Below are 17,759 nucleotides of genomic sequence, written 5' to 3' on the forward strand. Positions count from 1 at the left end.
GGGTAAAAAGGAAAAGCTAAATCAATGTAGTTAAAAGATATTGCCATTTATGTCACATTTTTTTGATACACTCTCACTTTGAAACCTATAGGGTACTACCAGTTGACCTACAATCACGAAATTTGGCAAAAAGGAAGTGTTCATATCTGTCATCTGTATGTTAAGATATTAAGACCGCTTTTTCTCAGAAACGGGTAGACATATCAGGTTGAAATTTATGTCACATACCAATGTCTATAGGCCCTTGATGGTGTAATAAATGTAAGCTTCTAAATCAGTGAAACCAAAACCTATGACCATTTAGGTCACACATTTTGATCCTCAAAAATTCACTCATCAAAACTTACAGGGTACTAGAATCATGAAATTTGGCAAAAAGTGAGGTCTCACAATTCAAGTAAAGGAAAAAATCCAAAAACTGTTAATTTGTAATCATATCACACACAAAAAAATTCCTTTCATCACTCATTATCCAATGTCAAACTTTAAATTGAAACAGTCAGTAGTTTTCCATTCAAGCTGATTGGATTGCAGTGGTAAAAGTCAAATGTTAGACAAGGAATGACTTTATTGTTTATATGACATCATGTGGAATTTATCCATAATCAGATGTCCAGGAGTGATTATGTCATGAAGATAGTCTGAGCCATATCTATGTGTAGTAATTGCTCCTGGATATCTTATGATGGATAAATTCCATAATGCATCATATGAGCAATAAAGCCATTCCTTGCCTAATTTTTGACTTTTGCCATTGTGATCCAGTCAGCTGGAATGCAAAGTTGCTGATTATTGTAACAATGGGTGCCTGCCTCCTGTATGAATTTATGTTACACTTATGTTACTGGAATTAAAACATTCTTGAAACACTTGAGATCTCTGGGACTGATATCTTGCCAGTATCAACGCTGATAAAAGACAAAAATGATTGAGATTGTTGAGGGATGAACTATCTACATACATGGCAAGTTTGTATGGAATTCTTATTTATTTATTTATTTATTTATTGTTCCATGGGACCACATTTAGGAGAAGTCTCCATGGTCATGGAACGAGTCAATACATGAAATTATAACACGATATTAGAAACAGATAAAATGAAATATGAAAAAACATATTCAGGTGACAAGTCGTAAGTTTAAATGAAGAAAATCGACAATGTAACACTGGAATTTGCTTAATTTTTTAGCTCTTCCAGGAGCTCCTCGACAGAATAGAAGGAGTGAGCCATGAGGAAACTCTTCAGTTTGGACTTAAAAGAGTTTGGGCTACTGCTAAGATTTTTGAGTTCTTGTGGTAGCTTATTGAAAATGGATGCAGCAGAATACTGCACTCCTTTCTGCACAAGAGTCAAGGAAGTGCATTCTACATGCAGATTTGATTTCTGCCTAGTATTAACTGAGTGAAAGCTGCTAACTCTTGGGAATAGGCTAATATTGCTAACAACAAATGACATTAAAGAAAATATATACTGTGAGGGCAATGTCAGAATTCCCAGATTTTTGAATAGGGGTCGACAAGAGGTTCTCGAACTTACACCATATATAGCTCGAACAGCCCATTTTTGAGCCAAAAATACCTTTTTGAATCAGAAGAATTACCCCAAAAAATAATATCATATGACATAAGCGAATGAAAATATGCGAAGTATACTACTTTTCGTGTTGAAGTGTCACTTATTTCAGATACTGTTCTAATGGTAAATAAAGCAGCATTTAGCTTCTGAACAAGATCCTGGACTTGGGCTTTCCACAACAGCTTACTATCTATCTGAACGCCTAGGAACTTGAACTGTTCCGTCTTGCTTATAATATGCCTATTCTGTCTGATCAAAATATCGGTTCTTGTTGAATTGTGAGTTAGAAACTGTAAAAACTGAGTCTTACTGTGATTTAGCATCAAATTATTTTCCACAAGCCACGAACTTATTTCATGAACTACAGTATTTGTTACTGTTTCAATATTACGCACAAGATCCTTCACTATCACTTGTGCACTTCTTAGTGCATAAGTCCTGCTCGCACCCTGAAAATTTTTTTCAAAATGTGTTTTATGTGTGAGTGTACTGCGGTCAAAAATTGGTTATGAAATGGTAGTATCATCATACTTGCATTTCTTAATGCAAGTTTAGTAGATTAAATAGTCATCTGCAAAGAGCTTGAGATTAAAAACAATATTGTCCCTCAAGTGATTAATCCTGCTGTTATGTTTGAGTTTATATGATGTGAAATGGTTAAATTTCATTTCTTATTATTTCAATATCAAAAGAACTTTATGAAATTTGGTGACTTTGTCTGAAAATGCAAGGACAGTATGTGGTTAAAAAAGTCCCTTTCCAGCCCAGTGATGCCATATGGCATCATCGTATTTAACTTTTTCCCAAGGCCAAACTATCTATCCAAAGATTATAAACAAGTGTGCAGGGCTTTCTAAAGTTCATTGTTCTTAGGTTGGCTACTGTGAATTCGCTAAAACAGAGAGCACCAGGCTACAGTGCCTTGACAAAAGTATTGTTGCATGGTGTCTACGGTACAGTGCACCCAGCTGGACTTCCAAAATAGTATATCATGGTAAAGAAACCAAACTAATATGAAAGTTGCACTAATAAATTATGGTTGAAAGTGTAAATTAACTGGTAAACACTTTGAAAATAATGCTAGTTATGGTAATTTTCTGCTTGGAAGTCACAAACGTGTGATTCCATTTGGCATCATTGGGCATTTGTTATGTTACAAAATGTAGTACATGCAATAACTTTGACTAAAGTTTACCATAATGTGTAACTCTAATATTTTCAAGTTTCTTTTGAAGCTTTATTATACTAACTAACATTAGTATGTTAAAATTTTTATTGATATAATTTACCAGTTTTTTTGCTGCTTTAGTAAAAAATTCCTGGTTTGTTTACCAGATGATTCGCAATCATAAATCATTATCAGAAGAAGAAATATTGTTGCTTCTCAAAGGTGATTTATCTGATTTGGACCTTGATATGTCTGATGTGGAGGAAGAGATTGAAAAAGCTCGGCATCAGGACCCTACTACAGTGGATATACAGTTTCTTCAAGAAATGGACCTTGATATGGTTGAAATTCTGGACCCTCAAGACAATGATGAAGATGATGTTCCCTTAGCTTCAAGATTACTTGCTGAGCCAAACCTTGCACTAAGTCATTCAACTCAGAAAATTCAGTGTGATACACACCGGGATCTTCGGTGGAGAATGAAGGACATTGAAGAAGTGGACACATCATGTAATGCAGTTTTTTCTGACCCTCCAGGAGATGAACTGACACCTTTGCAGTATTTAAGAACAATGTGTAGTGATGACATTATCCAGAACCTATTCGAGCAATCTATTCTATACTGCACACAGAAAACAGCTGCATCTTTAGATACAAATGTTCGTGAAATAGAAAAGTATATAGGGATAAACAACCTAGCAGGTGTTTTGAAAATGCCTAGTTACAGAATGTACTGGCCAGAGGCTACAAGATTTTCTCCAATAGCTGACTCAATGCCTAGAAATAGGTTTGATAAGCTAAGAAATTATTTACATGTGAATGACAACACTAAAATGAAACAAAGAGAGGACCCTGATTATAACAGGCTGTTCAAGGTGAGACGATTTGTTGACAAAATCAAACAAGGTTTTCAATTATTGAACCTGAGGAATATCATTCAGTGGATGAATTAATCATTCCTTTCAAAGGTCATTCATCCCTGAAACATTCATCCCCACACAAGTGGGGTATAAAAGTTTTTGCCCGTGCTGGTTCTAATGGAATTGTGTACGATTTTGAAATGTACCGAGGGAAAGGAACTGTACATAATGACACTGGTCTTGGTATAAGTGGTGATATTGTGACAAGGCTTCTGGAAGGACTGCCAAAATATAAAAATTTTAAAGTGTTTACAGACAATTGGTTCACCTCTTACAATATTATTTCTGCCCTGAAAAACTATGGGATTTTGGCTGTTGGAACTGTTAGACCCACAAGACTTCAAGGCTGCAATCTAAAAGCAGACAGTGAGCTGAAAAAGCAGGGACAAGGCTCATACGATTATTGAACTGAAACAGAAAGGAACATCATAGTGCTGAAGTGGTATGGTAACAAGTCTGTCATTCTTGCATTATCATACAAAGGAGTAAGTCCAGTAGAACCAGTGAAACGTTGGTCAGTGGGAGAATGAAAATATATTGATGTTCCAAGGCCAGACATTGTTAGAGAATATAACCATTCGATGGGAGGAGTTGATCTGCATGACATGCTGGTTGCTTTGTATAGGAGTAATATTGGTGTGAAAAGATTTTATCTAAGGATCGTATTCCATCTCCTTGATATGTGTGTTGTGAATGCGTGGCTCCTATACCACCGACATTGCAGATAAAGAGGAATTACCAAACACATGTCTCTGTTGATTTTTCGGTCTGATGTAGCTCATGGACTACTAAAAGCAGGAGACATTTTGGTAAGAAGACGAGGACGGCCATCAGATGACAGTCCATCACCTACAGTTGTGAAGAAATGAGCCCCATTGGTTCCCAGCCCAGTTGATGATGTAAGGTATGACAACACTGGACACTGGCCACAGCATGTAGAAAACAAACAGAGATTTAAATTGTGCATTACAGCATATTCTCGAACGAAATGCATCAAATGTAATAAACCTCTTTGCTTTACCAAAGACAAGAACTGTTTCTTAAATTTTCATGTAAAGTAACAATCATGCTGTAAAAAAACATAAAATTGTCCTGAAATGCAAGTTGCATCATTGTATGTACTAATTTTTCTTTAATAAACTGCATCAAATTGTGTAATTAAAATGTTCATTCAAGTTCCATTACCAAGCACTGTGATATCCCAACCACCTGACTGAAGGAAACAAATCCTGCCCAACGATTCCATATGGAGTCATCCCAAATTTAACAAAAAAATAACAAAATTTCTTATAAATATATATTATTCCAATCATTATGTAGGGAAATACGCAAAAAAATATTTTTTCCCACAAGTAAATAAAAGTTGGGCTGGAAAGGGTTAAAATATTTTAAGTTATCTGGTCATAAACCTGAAGAGTTACATATGTAATATTCAGGTCAGTGTGACCCGACATTAATGTGACTGTAAAGTCAAATACTTTCTGATTGTCTCATATTTTGTAGTAGTAATGACTTTCATTGTTCATACTTACTCTTAACATTCAACAAGTCAACAAAAGTGCTACATTTACAACAATGGACTTGTTATTACACTTTTCAAGTGTTCGAATCATCCATTGTTTCTGCTTAGTTTGTATTCTCTGTGGTTCATAATAAGTCAGAATTGTGACATCGTGCCAATTACATCACTGACTGATGCTGAGTTGGAAGAATTAGTAAACAGCTCAACAGACAAAGGATCACTTTCTGAGTTCAAAGATAATGTCAGCAATGCATCTGAAAGCGAGTGTTCTGGTGACATTGACGACAGACCACAGTCAATTCAAAGTAGTCTACAGACCTCTGTTCCTAAAAACGGGAATGTAGAATGGCATAGCTCTTCATTACACTTCATAAATGACACTATCGTGTTCAGTTATATTCCTAAGAGAAATAAGGATGTTGTACTAATGAGCACTCCCCACCATGGTGAAGAAATAAGTAACAGGGCTGATAAGAAGCCAAAAATGATTTTCGAGTATAATTCAACCAAAGGGGCTATAGATACACTCGATCAGCTAACAGATACATATACATGCAAATGAAAAACCAGTAGATGGCCCATGATAGTTTTCTACAATATGCTTGATGTTGCTGCTTATAATACACATATCTTGTGAACTTCGATTGACCATAACAGGAATGCAAGAAAATTGACTAGAAGGAGAATATTTTTGGAGGAACTTGGAAAGTCACTGGTTACAGGACATTTTCCAAGAACAGATGATTCTTTGAGAATGTCAGGAGCACCCAAGACCTTGCAGGAGTTGCAGTTGTGACTAAATCAGTAACAACAAGAAACTCTACTAAATGTGCATGCTGTATGTTCCGTCCTTCAAGCAATTACAATAAAACAAACATATTGTGTGGAAAGTTTAATAAACATGTGTGCAAAACATACATCACCTAATTGTGGCCAAACTGCAGTAAGAAGAAAAGAAAGTGATATGTGCAGATGGACAGATGGTTGCTGAGAATGACTTTTTGGTGAAAATGTCTGTTGTTCCTAATACACCCAGTATGAATATTAAAATAACAAATTTTCATTACTGAAGTTCTGTGTATTATTATTATCATTATTATTATTACTATTATTATTTTTGCTATGTTCATTAACAACATACTGTAACATAACAACAATGTTGAGAAAAATATGTGTGAGTTGAAGTTTTTTCAGAATTTTTTTATGTTGGGTCATATCAACCTGAACAGCACATTTGTATAGTAAAAGTGAACAGAACAGTAGGAGTAATGTACTGGGTGTCCCAAATCTTTGTAGCCAAAGTTATACACTTGGGAGAGTATTCTAAGCCAAGTAGTTTCAATGGAAGTAGTTATTTATTTTTCTATTGGCATAAACACTTTACGTCATATAGGAACACCTTAAGCACATAGCAACTGTTCAAAGTGAGACCTGCTACCAAGTAATGTGGGGCAGTGACTAGCACACTAGACTCACATTTGGGAGGACAACTGTTCAATCCTGTGTCTGGCCATCCTGATTAAGGTTTTTCGTGATTCCCAAAATTGCTCCAGGCAAATGCCGGGATGGTTCCTTTGAAAGGGCATGGCCAACTTCCTTCCCCATCCTTCCCTAATCCAATTAGACCAGTGACCTCGTTGTTTGGTCTTCTCCCCCAAAAAACCCAACCCGACACCCGCCAGTCTAATAAAGCATTGGTAGGAGTGTAATCAGTGATCCACCAGTACTCTCCATACCGTACTCTTCACAGTGTACAGTTCGAGCGACATTGACAGGTGCTCATATATCAATCTTTGCTCTCACTATCTAACTGTAAAAAAGAAATTGGTGAAAACAGAGCATTGTGTTAAAATAAAAACAAAAAATCTCTTAGAAGTAGCTAACACATTTTACAACTGTTTCAGGAGTGGCACAAAATATGATATACTCAAAGATAAATAAGAATAGCTGTAGTTATTTGTTATCTGGGAGGACAATGGTCCAAGTTACTGACTGGCCATCCAGATTTAGTTCTTGCTTTTCATTGTTTCTCTAAATTTTTTAAGGAAGTAAGGACACACTCGTTTTCCCTCCCTGTCCTGACCTAATCTGAACTTTTATACACTAATGATCATTAAAGTTGCAACACTGTGAAGACAGCATGCAACAGTTGTCAAACTGGTATGAAGCCTTACTAAATCCTTGGTTTTGCAAATGATTAGCATTTAAGCACAACTGCACAATGTAAATAGGTATAAGGCCATATGCATTCTGTACATAATGAAAGATTATGCCATGAGTTTCTCATTCAGAAATTGCATTTGAATGAGGGTTATTCGTAAAAAGGTCGTATTATACCACATGTAAGAACATCTATCAGGATGTGTTAGAATTCATCACAGCAGGATCGTTGTCTGTTGAGACTGTGATTTATCATTTAATGATATTGCTCCTCACATTAGTTGGGAAGTCACAGCTGTCATGTATAGAGGTATACTGGAGAAAGTGTCCCAAAAACATCTGCACATAAGTATATATATTTACAGTAGTTGGACACATATACATGACATGAGATACAAATGCAGACTGAATAAATTAACATGGCGGTTCGGATGAGCAATCTAAAGTCAAAGATTATGTTGTTCATGGTCAATATGACCTATCGATGCTACAAATCAATGGGTTCAGTAGGACCATACTCATTCTCTTGCAGGATCTCAATGCCACTCCCACGACCTCCCTCCCATCCATAACCAGTAACTGAGAGGGCATACATATTAGTTGCTCAGACATGTGGGTTTACACAGCAGCATTATGTACCCTGAACAAGGAATGGGCTTGTTTGCATCAAGAAAAGTATCCTTACAGGTGCAATAACAATGTCTGGAGCACCATGGCACACTACAGCAACCATTGTTGCAGCTTCCCTTTACATGGCAGCAGAGAAAAGTGTGCCAACAGTGATGTTCCCAACATCAACACTGAACAGAGGAGTGGCACCCCATGATCTGTTCAGACATCACCCTTTTTTCTGGCATATTAAGGCCGGTAGGTGTGTACTATCTTTGAGTCCTCTGTGGCATTATCTTCCAACAAGATAACATAAGATCACATTGTTCACATGCTGTCCTGACTTATCTCAACGCAGAGAGTGTTTGACTATAGCCCTAGCCAGCATACTCCCCAGATATCTCACCTACAGTGCTGTCATTATTTTTTTCACATTACTGTGGAAAATGGCAGCTCAGCCACAGTAACTGGAGAAGCCACAAGCAGCCAGCATGTTTTCAAGCATTGGACATCTGTTGCAGCAACAGGGCTCTTTAACTGTTATGAGGTGAGCTAGGCCAAGTATAGCAGTCTTGATGATGCAGTGGAAAGACAGAGCTTCTGCAGGAAACAAGCTGGGTGGTTTCTACACTGTCAAGCATCAAGCACTAGGGCACTATATGCCTTCTTGAGGGGCCTGGGTTCTGACAGGTACCCCAAAAGGCCTGTACACTGCTGTCAGGTTGCTTGTGGAGTTTGAAGAGATTGACATAGTCATTGGGGTTTGTGATAAGCAAGGGATGTTTTCCACTAATGTAAGATGTTACAGATGTGGACAGTCGGAGCATGTCCAGAGGCAATGTCTACTGTCACAAGGGGGTAAATTTGGTGAGACTGTAGAAGCAATGGGAAAAAAGGCAGCAGGTGAAGTAGACAGGTGGTAAATGCAAAAGAGAATGAAAGATCCAATGAGTGGCAGTCCTGTTAAATTTTGATGCTGCAGATATGTGTTCAGAGGCATAATGTGCAGTAATAGTTATTGCTGGATACAGGGGTGCTTGTGTCATTGGTGAACCCGGACCTCCAGGTTCAGAAGCAGTTGAACCAATTGTTCTATTAGCTGCATGGGGTGGGAGACAGTGATGTGAAGTCATTAGGTTCAGTGATATTATATTTCCAATTTGGGGTAGAATAGTTTAAGCAATGTGTGGAAGTAGTACCTCATCTAAGTGATAATAACTGTATGATCCTAGGGTTAGACTTTCTCTCAGAACATCATGCCAAAATTGACTTTAGCGAAGTAAGATGGAACTTAGTAGGACATCATTCCAGCTGTGGGAAATGGTGTTGCTAGGTTGCTAGGCTCATCTACCTTAAGGGGCAAACCAAATAAACTGCAAACAAAAATATGAAGGCTTCATTCACAGATATTGTGCCAGAAGGTACTGTGAACGTGCTTTGGATGAATGTAGAATCAGAGTTGCCTGTTGATATGTTGTGTAAAATAGAGCCACTAGAGAGAACAATGTATTGGACTCATCACTTTGTTTTGCGAGAAGAAGCATTGTACACATACAAGAGAGAGATAGCAGGAAAGCAGTGTCCATGATTTTAGCCACTTTTGGCATCAACAAGGTAAAGCTAACAAAGGGACTGTTGGAACTGAATTTTTATGTTAGAAGGTAGAGCATCTGAAGTGAACAGAAAGGGTGGAGATGGAAAAATTGTTATTAGAGTCCAAGGACTTATTTTATCCCCAAGGCCCATTGCTAGTGATACACATAATGCATCATCAGATTTAACATAACATCAAATTTTGACAGGAAAATAAGCAGAAGTACATCAAAAACCATATTGCATACCTCAAAATTTATGACCAATTTCATTAACCACCAACTATTCGAAGGGGATTCTGCCATCATGGCCATGCCCAAAAAGCTAGCAGAGGGTTCGAAAAATGTGGATTCTGTTGTGACTATTGACAACTTAATAATAAAATGATAACAGATGCATATCCAATACCCAAAATCTCAGAGACCATTGATAACTTGGGAAAGTGCTCTATACTGTTGACTTAAGGAGTCAGTAGTTTCAGGAAAGCCACCAAAGACAGAATTCCCCATCTCTTGTGGTCATTTTCATTACTGGAGGAAGCCATTTGGATGCATGGCCAATGTTTCAGCACTTGTGGGATAGAGTACTAAGTGGGTCAAACCTCAGCAATTTATGGTGTAACTTGATATACTTGTTTTTAAAGGGATGTGGCTCAATGGTTAAATGCCAGACTACAACTTGAAAGGACTCGGGTTCAATCCCCAAACAATCCTACAATAATTATCTGTCACTTATCACTTCTTTCATCTCTGACAATGTTTGTTGATGTGAGAAATGCTGAGTCTCACCATGGTTCAGAATCCACATTAAACTATAGTCCCCCTGTAACTAGCTGGGTAAGTCAGTTCAAAGGTCTGAAGAAAGCAACAGCATACCATGTCCAACAGGACCAAACCTAGTTAAGCATTGTTGTGTTCCAAACCATCTACAAACTGATGACTGCTTTATTTGTGAGGGAGCATACACATTGGTTAAAAGAAGTATCTAAAATGGTACACACCACACAACTTATGCTAAGCTCCGAGAAGTGTCATTTTGTGTTGCAGAATATTGATTTTACTTGTAGCATATAATTAATAGAGAAGGTGTGAAGACGGATCCAAGGTTTAAGAAGTACAGAATTTTCCAGTTCCTAAGACAGATAAGGAGTTCAATCATTTTTGAGATTGACCACTTATTATAGAAAATTTGTAAATGTACATAATTAATAACAGCAATTCAGTGTATTGGTTTTATTGTATTTATAGGTAAAATCTGTTTGAAGTGACACAGAGTCTAGTACTCTCTATATCTGTAACAGAAGACCAAGTCACACCAACCATCCATCTGGCTGACATTTGGCGCTATCTATGAACTATTCAGTAAATAAGAGGAACAACATACCTGTCATGACATTTAAATAAAGAGAAAAAATAATACAAAGATAAAAACATTTAAATCAGATCAATCCTAATAATGCCTCCTTGTGTCTTACAAATAAATTTTTAAAAAAGGTTTCACCCATCTGATGTTACATATGTGTTTAAAGAATAAAGCAACTTACTCATAAGGAGTGAACCTGGAAATTTCCTTGTATTTTCTGTTTACTGCCAAATGTGAAGTAAGTCAGACAGCAATGTACAGAATTTTATTTATGTTTCATTTTATGTAATTCTTGTGCATATTTGAATTTTTTTTTTACTTTCCTTTAAATGTTGTATACTTAGTTCATATAGAGGGTGCAATACAACCAATTGATGTGTTATCCACACAGCCTACCTTCTTTATACAGTAGTATTCAAAGAACTGTGACTGACACCCAAACAACAGGGAATTAACATGCATCGAGATTAGAAAATAGTGTTATATAATCCAATATATAAGCCATAGATGTTATGGCATGAGTTGTAACTGTTTATTGTATCACTTGATCATGCAATTCTTGTATTTTTAGCATTTGTAATGGCTAGGCACTAGATAAAATCTGGATTTGCATAATAAAACCAGAAAAAAAAGACGACTGATTTCTGCACTCTATAATTTATAAATTTGTAAAGGGGTTCGCAGAAGTTGCGTGGCCACAAAACTGCTGGAAAAACGCAAGAAATTTGAGTAAGCAAGAGAGTGTCAAGCATAATATAAGGGATTAAGAAAAGCTTTGACGTCAAGCACACTGTTGACATTTCCAGTCTATCAGAATGAGTTTGTGCCATCATGTGACACTTCCAATTAGGCACTGGAGTGTATTGTAAGTCAGGTGGTAGATGGTGAAGAACATAATACTTCATGGTAATTGAACAAAGCAGAAAACATCTATACCATGACTGAAAAACATATGCTCCATTTAATATATATATATTTATTTACTTATTTAACCTAATCAGATTATATATGTCTTGGTTTTGTAGAATCTGGCAACCTACGACCCATTCTATGACTTCTGTCAATATCACTCAGAGCCACCTGCATGCCTACCTTTTCTTGGGTAAGGTTTATCACTAGTTCATCCATGTTCTCTCTGCTGCTCTCTGGAATGCTGAACAGTCTGAGATTATTGTGTCTCTGATATTGTTCGAGCTCGTCTGACTTCTCAATCAATTTCTGTTCAAACAGTTGTGCTCTCTCCGCACTTGCTTCTAACGATACATCCAGTGCACAGATCTCGCTTGCGTTCACCTCCAGAGTTTTCTGTATTTTGTCAGTCACTGCTGCAGTGACAGCATCAGTGGTGGTTTGAACAACAAGCCCGAGCATCTCCTTAGCCTGCAGCATGGCACTCACCTCAGCCTTCACGAATGCGGTGATGTCAGCGATACCGGGCAGAGTGGCTGCAACTCCCCGTGTAGACTCCACCCCTGCGCTGTCACCGGCCTGGCCATTGGCTGCACTGTGCGTTGTTCAGCGATTTTCCATTTTAAGCATGATTCCGTGTAATTGGTACTCAGTATGTGATGTAAAATACGACACTTGGAACTAGATATACGACTTTAGTATATGTAGACTAGACTAACTGCTTAAAAACACCTCCAGATTTCATGTAAACTTGTGAGTCAAGATAACGGACATCACTCACTCACCGCCAATTGGTTGTCTACATATATGGAATTATGTATCTTTGATGCTGCTTGTACGGAAAGAATTTCAGGGTGGTAGCTGATCAGGCAACTCCAAAATGGTTATATCTGTTGAACAACCTATCAAACAGACTCATGATGTAGGTGTTAAGACTGAGCTAGTTTGATTATGAAGTTGTGCATAACCCAGACAAGAAGTTGGAGTCGTGGATGGTTTGAGCTGGGCGGGCACCGGATCATGGCCTTATGGAGTGGCAGACAGCACAAGCTGTACAAGACATAGCCACAGTTCTGCTTGTGTTGCAGCCTGTTATGTTGGTTAACTATGTTGTGGCCATGTATGGTAGCACGGGTAAGCTCAAGGAATATGTTTTCAAGGAAACACAGAATCACATGACCTCTGGCTGTAGTGCTGATGGAAGACTAGGTGGGAAGATGTAGACTGGTGTGTAAAACATTGTGCACAGTGAGCAGACATGAACCATAAGCAAGTACCACCACAAAGGTTATGAGTTGTGACTAAACCTTTTGAAATGAAGGGGATGGATATCCTAGAACTATTTAACCAGACTCCAGCATGAAAATAATTTATTTTAACAATTATTGAGCACTTCTGGTGGTATGTGGAAATGAACAACTTTCAAAATCGACAAATGGCTGTGTTGGCCTAGGTCATGGTCAGCAATTGGTTGCTCAAGTCCAGTGTACAGGAAGTGGTAATCACAGACCAATGGACAAATTTCATGGTGGACTTTATGAAACAACTAAGTCATTTGCTATAGGTTCAGAAATTAAGAACTAGTCTGCTGCACCTGCATCTGGTAGAAAATAATGTATGCAACATACAGTTGGTAGGCTGTTGGGTTATTATGTAAACTCTCACCATAATTATTGGAATATGTACTTGTCATTTGCCATAGCAGAATACAGTTTGAAGGTTCACACTAGTGCTGGGCTATTCCCTTATGACACAGTGTAGAGGAGAAAAGTGCTTTTATGGTTTGATATAGTCAAACAAAAATTGGGAAGGAGAGGGAGTCAGTTAGAAACTTTGTCAAGATACTAAGAGGAGTATGGAAACATGTGCAGGGGTCAATCATCAAGGTTCCCATGTTGCTGTGCACCAAAGATAAAGGTGAAGGGAATCTTAGCCATGGCAATGCTTCTCCCAAAGGTGGAGTGGGAGTGCTGTGGTATCAGCAGTTGGAAAACAGAGTGCTCTTTACCAAGCTAGAGGATGTGGTTCTCACCAGTCACTGGTGGATGCTGGGACTAATCTTTAATGCATGGGAGATTAGAAATGAGGTGAACAGGTTGGGGGATGTATTTTTAGGGTTTTGAGGAGAAATGGTGAGCAAAGGTGTATTCAGTAAATTATTTAGGTAGTACAATATATTGCATATGTCCTACAAATGGTTAAGGGGACAGATGCAGCAGGAAATATATGTGTTATCATGTACTTTGCAGTGGCGCAGGAGAGGTTGGTTAGATGCTGGGGTGGACTGAGGATGACAACAATATCCAGGAGCTGAATGTACCATGAAGAGAGTGAAAGAAATGGGTAAAAGTAACATGGCAGTTATAGAATAGGTGACCATGCAGTTGTCAATTTTGGAACAAGAGGTATTAAACAATTAAACAATATGTGCATGTTATGGGAGCCAATACAGAGGTAAGGACCTAATGGAGTATGTGAAGACAGTGGTTGACACTATGAACCAAAATCTAGAGATTACACAGACCCGAGTGGATGCATTGGATGCAAGAGTAACAGTTGCGACGCTGTTATAATCGTTAGCCAACAGCATATTAGATGCACAAGTAGTGATGACAAGTTTACAAGAAGTCATTCACCATGATGTATCTGGACAACTAAATCTAGCACTGTTGGCTTACAGAAGGTGCAGGAGGAGTTACCACCAGAATTGACATTCATCACAGAGCCAAGCAAGCAGAATTCACTTTCCTATAATATAGCAACAGTTAGGATGGACCAAGCATGACTACATGTGCTGATTTGATTCCCAACTGATAATCGTCACACATGATTTAGGTGTTTCACCATTCACACTTACCCATTAAGGTGGGGAACATTATCAGAAGGAATGGATTACAATATGCCCGACCTGAGCATCCAGACTGGCACAGTCACATATGAGGTTCAGTTAAAAATTGTTATGTACATGAACATTCCACCATGAGATATGCTTTCCAGTTTTTAAGATGTTACAAAACACTGTCGATTAAGGCAAGGACCTCCTGACTTACCCTGAGGTGTTAAACCACACGTGGGAAGTTGCCATGATGGCGTGACTAGTGAGAGGTGATGTTAGCAGCTATATATTGTGTTAAATGATTTCATGAGGAACTAGTTGACTGTTAATTAGTGGAAATGGAAGATTTGACATGTTAGTTGTAAGTGGATATTTCAGAAAAGTTATGCTGTGTAGATGAATGAGCAGCCAGATGGTTACAGCTGTAGGTTAATTTCACACTCTCCCAAATTTGTGGTTGAAGTTGCCAAGCACTTAGAAAGAAAACACTAAATACTGTACATTGTTGTCCGTACATGCTGAGTATTTTCTTTTGAGTATTTTTAGAGTCCTCAGGTCGGGTCTCCAGAAGGTGAGAAGTATTCTGGTGCTGTCACTATTTTTTGGGCATTACTGTGGAAAAAGGCAGCTCAGCCACAACAAGCCATAAGCAGCTGGTGGGCACCAAGGTGTCAGTAGACCTGTTGCAAAACAGCGCTGTTTACACATTGTGAGGCAAGCCAGGTTTAGCACTGCAATTCTGAAGACATAGTGGAAAAACAAGGCTTTTGCAGGATAGGCCAGGTTGTTTCTATGCCACTGAGCCATGGGTTTGTTGTTCTGTACATGTCTAGAAGCAATACATTGAAACCACAAATGAGCCTCTAAACAGTATAAATACTATTTAATTCCAACAGAGGTATTCACAGTCCTGTAACATCTACTTCGACAAGAGAGTTACAGTGAGTAGAGGAGTGATGTGGGTTAGCGAGCAGCCACCACCAGTTTGGGCCTATGCCACTGCTGGACTATCTTCTGGCAATAAGTCCTCCCCCCTGCACTTAGCATCTTTCTATTAGTTAGCTGCCTCCAGATTCTCTCCAGCAGCAGCCAGATTCCTGCCCTGGAGGACAGCAGATTGTGACTAGGATGATACAGCCGCTCACCCTCCGTGGTTGGTGCAATGCATCCTGGCACCACATGCCTCCACCCATGGAGACTGTCATCCCATGTGTTTTACATTTTGCACCCTGTACACCCCCAAATGAATATACTGTGCACAAACAATAACTCAAATTTTATTACTTGCTATTATTTCCGGTGTTGTAATTTTAATGACTAATGGTGTATCTTATTTTTGGAGATGTAAATTATGAGTCTTGTATATGTAACTCTTTTTCTGGGACCTTTGTGATGTCATAAGCAGTGGGACTGGTCAGCAGTTATTAATGTTTCTCCTACTTCTTTTCTTGTAAAGGGGTCTCACGATAGAATTTTTCAGTCTGAATGGAAATATCCCCTATGATAGAGATGTGTTGTGTGTGAGGTGTGATCAAAATATAACGAGAATTTTGTTCTTCTTAAATAAGTTTTATTTATTCAACATCAGCTTTGTCCCCTTAAAAGTAACCCCCCTCAGGAATAAAAGATTTGTGCTTTTTCCAATTTTGGAACCACTTCTGGAACTCACTTTTCATAATGGTGTTCAGCTCCTTCAGCGATTCTGTTTTTATCTCATTCTTTCTCTTCAACTTCATGAACAGAAATAAACTGCACATCCAGTGAATAAAGTGGCTGAGACTACATAACAGTTTTGTGTTTTGTTAAAAAGTCATGAACAAGCATTGAGGTGCGAGTGGGAGCATTGCTGTGATGGAATTCCCATGAGTAGTTTTCCCATAATTCTGGTTGTTTTTGTCAGATTTCTTCAGACAAACAGTACATAACTTCCAGGTAGTATTCCTTATTGATCATACAACCATAAGGCTAGAGCTCATGACGCAATATCCCATTGTAATCAAAGAATACAATGAGAAGAACTTTCACATGTGACCGAACTTTTCAAATTTTCTTCAATGTTGGCTCTTCAGGCACTTTCCAATGGGACAATTGAGACTTGGTTTCAAAGTAATACTCATATACCCAGGTTTTGTCACCTCTTATAGTCTTGTTTAGAAGTTCTGGATCACTGTTGGCTACATTCATCAATTACTGAGAGATGGACATCTGTGCCCAAACTCTTTGCCTGCTTGTGTCTGTATATGTGAGGATGGATATATATGTGTGTGTGTGTGTGTGTGTGTGTGTGCGAGTGTATACCTGTCCATTTTTCCCCCTTAGGTAAGTCTTTCCGCTCCTAGGATTGGAATGACTCCTTACCCTCTCCCTAAAACCCACATCCTTTCGTCTTTCCCTCTCCTTCCCTCTTTCCTGATGAAGCAACTGTGGGTTGCAAAAGCTTGATATTTGTGTGTGTGTTTGTGTGTTTTTTATTGTGTCTATCTACCAGTGCTTTCCCGTTTGGTATAGAGGGAAACATTCCACGTGGGAAAAATACATCTACAAACAAAGATGATGTAACTTACCAAACGAAAGCGTTGGCATGTTGATAGACACACAAACAAACGCACAAAATCCAAGCTTTCTCAACCAACGGTTGCTTCATCAGGAAAGAGTGAAGGAGAGGGAAAGACGAAAGGATGTGGGTTTTAAGGGAGAGGGTAAGGAGTCATTCCAATCCTGGGAGCGGGGGAAAAAAGGACAGGTATACACTCGCGCGCGCACACACACACACACACACACACACACACACACACACACATATCCATCCGCACATATACAGACACAAGCAGACATGTGGGTTTTATGGGAAAGGGTAAGGAGTCATTCCAACCCCGGGAGCGGAAAGACTTACCTTAGGGGGTAAATGTCTGCTTGTGTCTGTATATGTGGAGATGGATATGTGTGCGTGTGCGAGTGTATACCTGTCCTTTTTTCCCCCTAAGGTAAGTCTTTCCACTCCCGGGATTGGAATGACTCCTTACCCTCTCCCTTAAAACCCACATCCTTTCGTCTTTCCCTCTCCTTCACTCTTTCTGATGAAGCAACCATTGGTTGCGAAAGCT

General features: G+C 38.6%; 1 protein-coding gene across 1 annotated transcript; it reads left to right on the forward strand.

The window, feature by feature from the left end:
• Positions 1-2,911: 2,911 nt before the first annotated feature.
• On the forward strand, positions 2,912-4,071 carry LOC124545799 (piggyBac transposable element-derived protein 2-like). The gene is made up of 2 exons (XM_047124744.1): positions 2,912-3,650; positions 3,713-4,071. Exons 1-2 carry the CDS (start codon positions 2,912-2,914, stop codon positions 4,069-4,071), a joined length of 1,098 nt encoding a protein of 365 aa, XP_046980700.1.
• The last annotated feature ends 13,688 nt before the right edge of the window (positions 4,072-17,759 follow it).

The sequence above is a fragment of the Schistocerca americana genome, chromosome 8, assembly GCF_021461395.2.
Source record: "Schistocerca americana isolate TAMUIC-IGC-003095 chromosome 8, iqSchAmer2.1, whole genome shotgun sequence".
Classification (NCBI taxonomy): domain Eukaryota; kingdom Metazoa; phylum Arthropoda; class Insecta; order Orthoptera; family Acrididae; genus Schistocerca; species Schistocerca americana.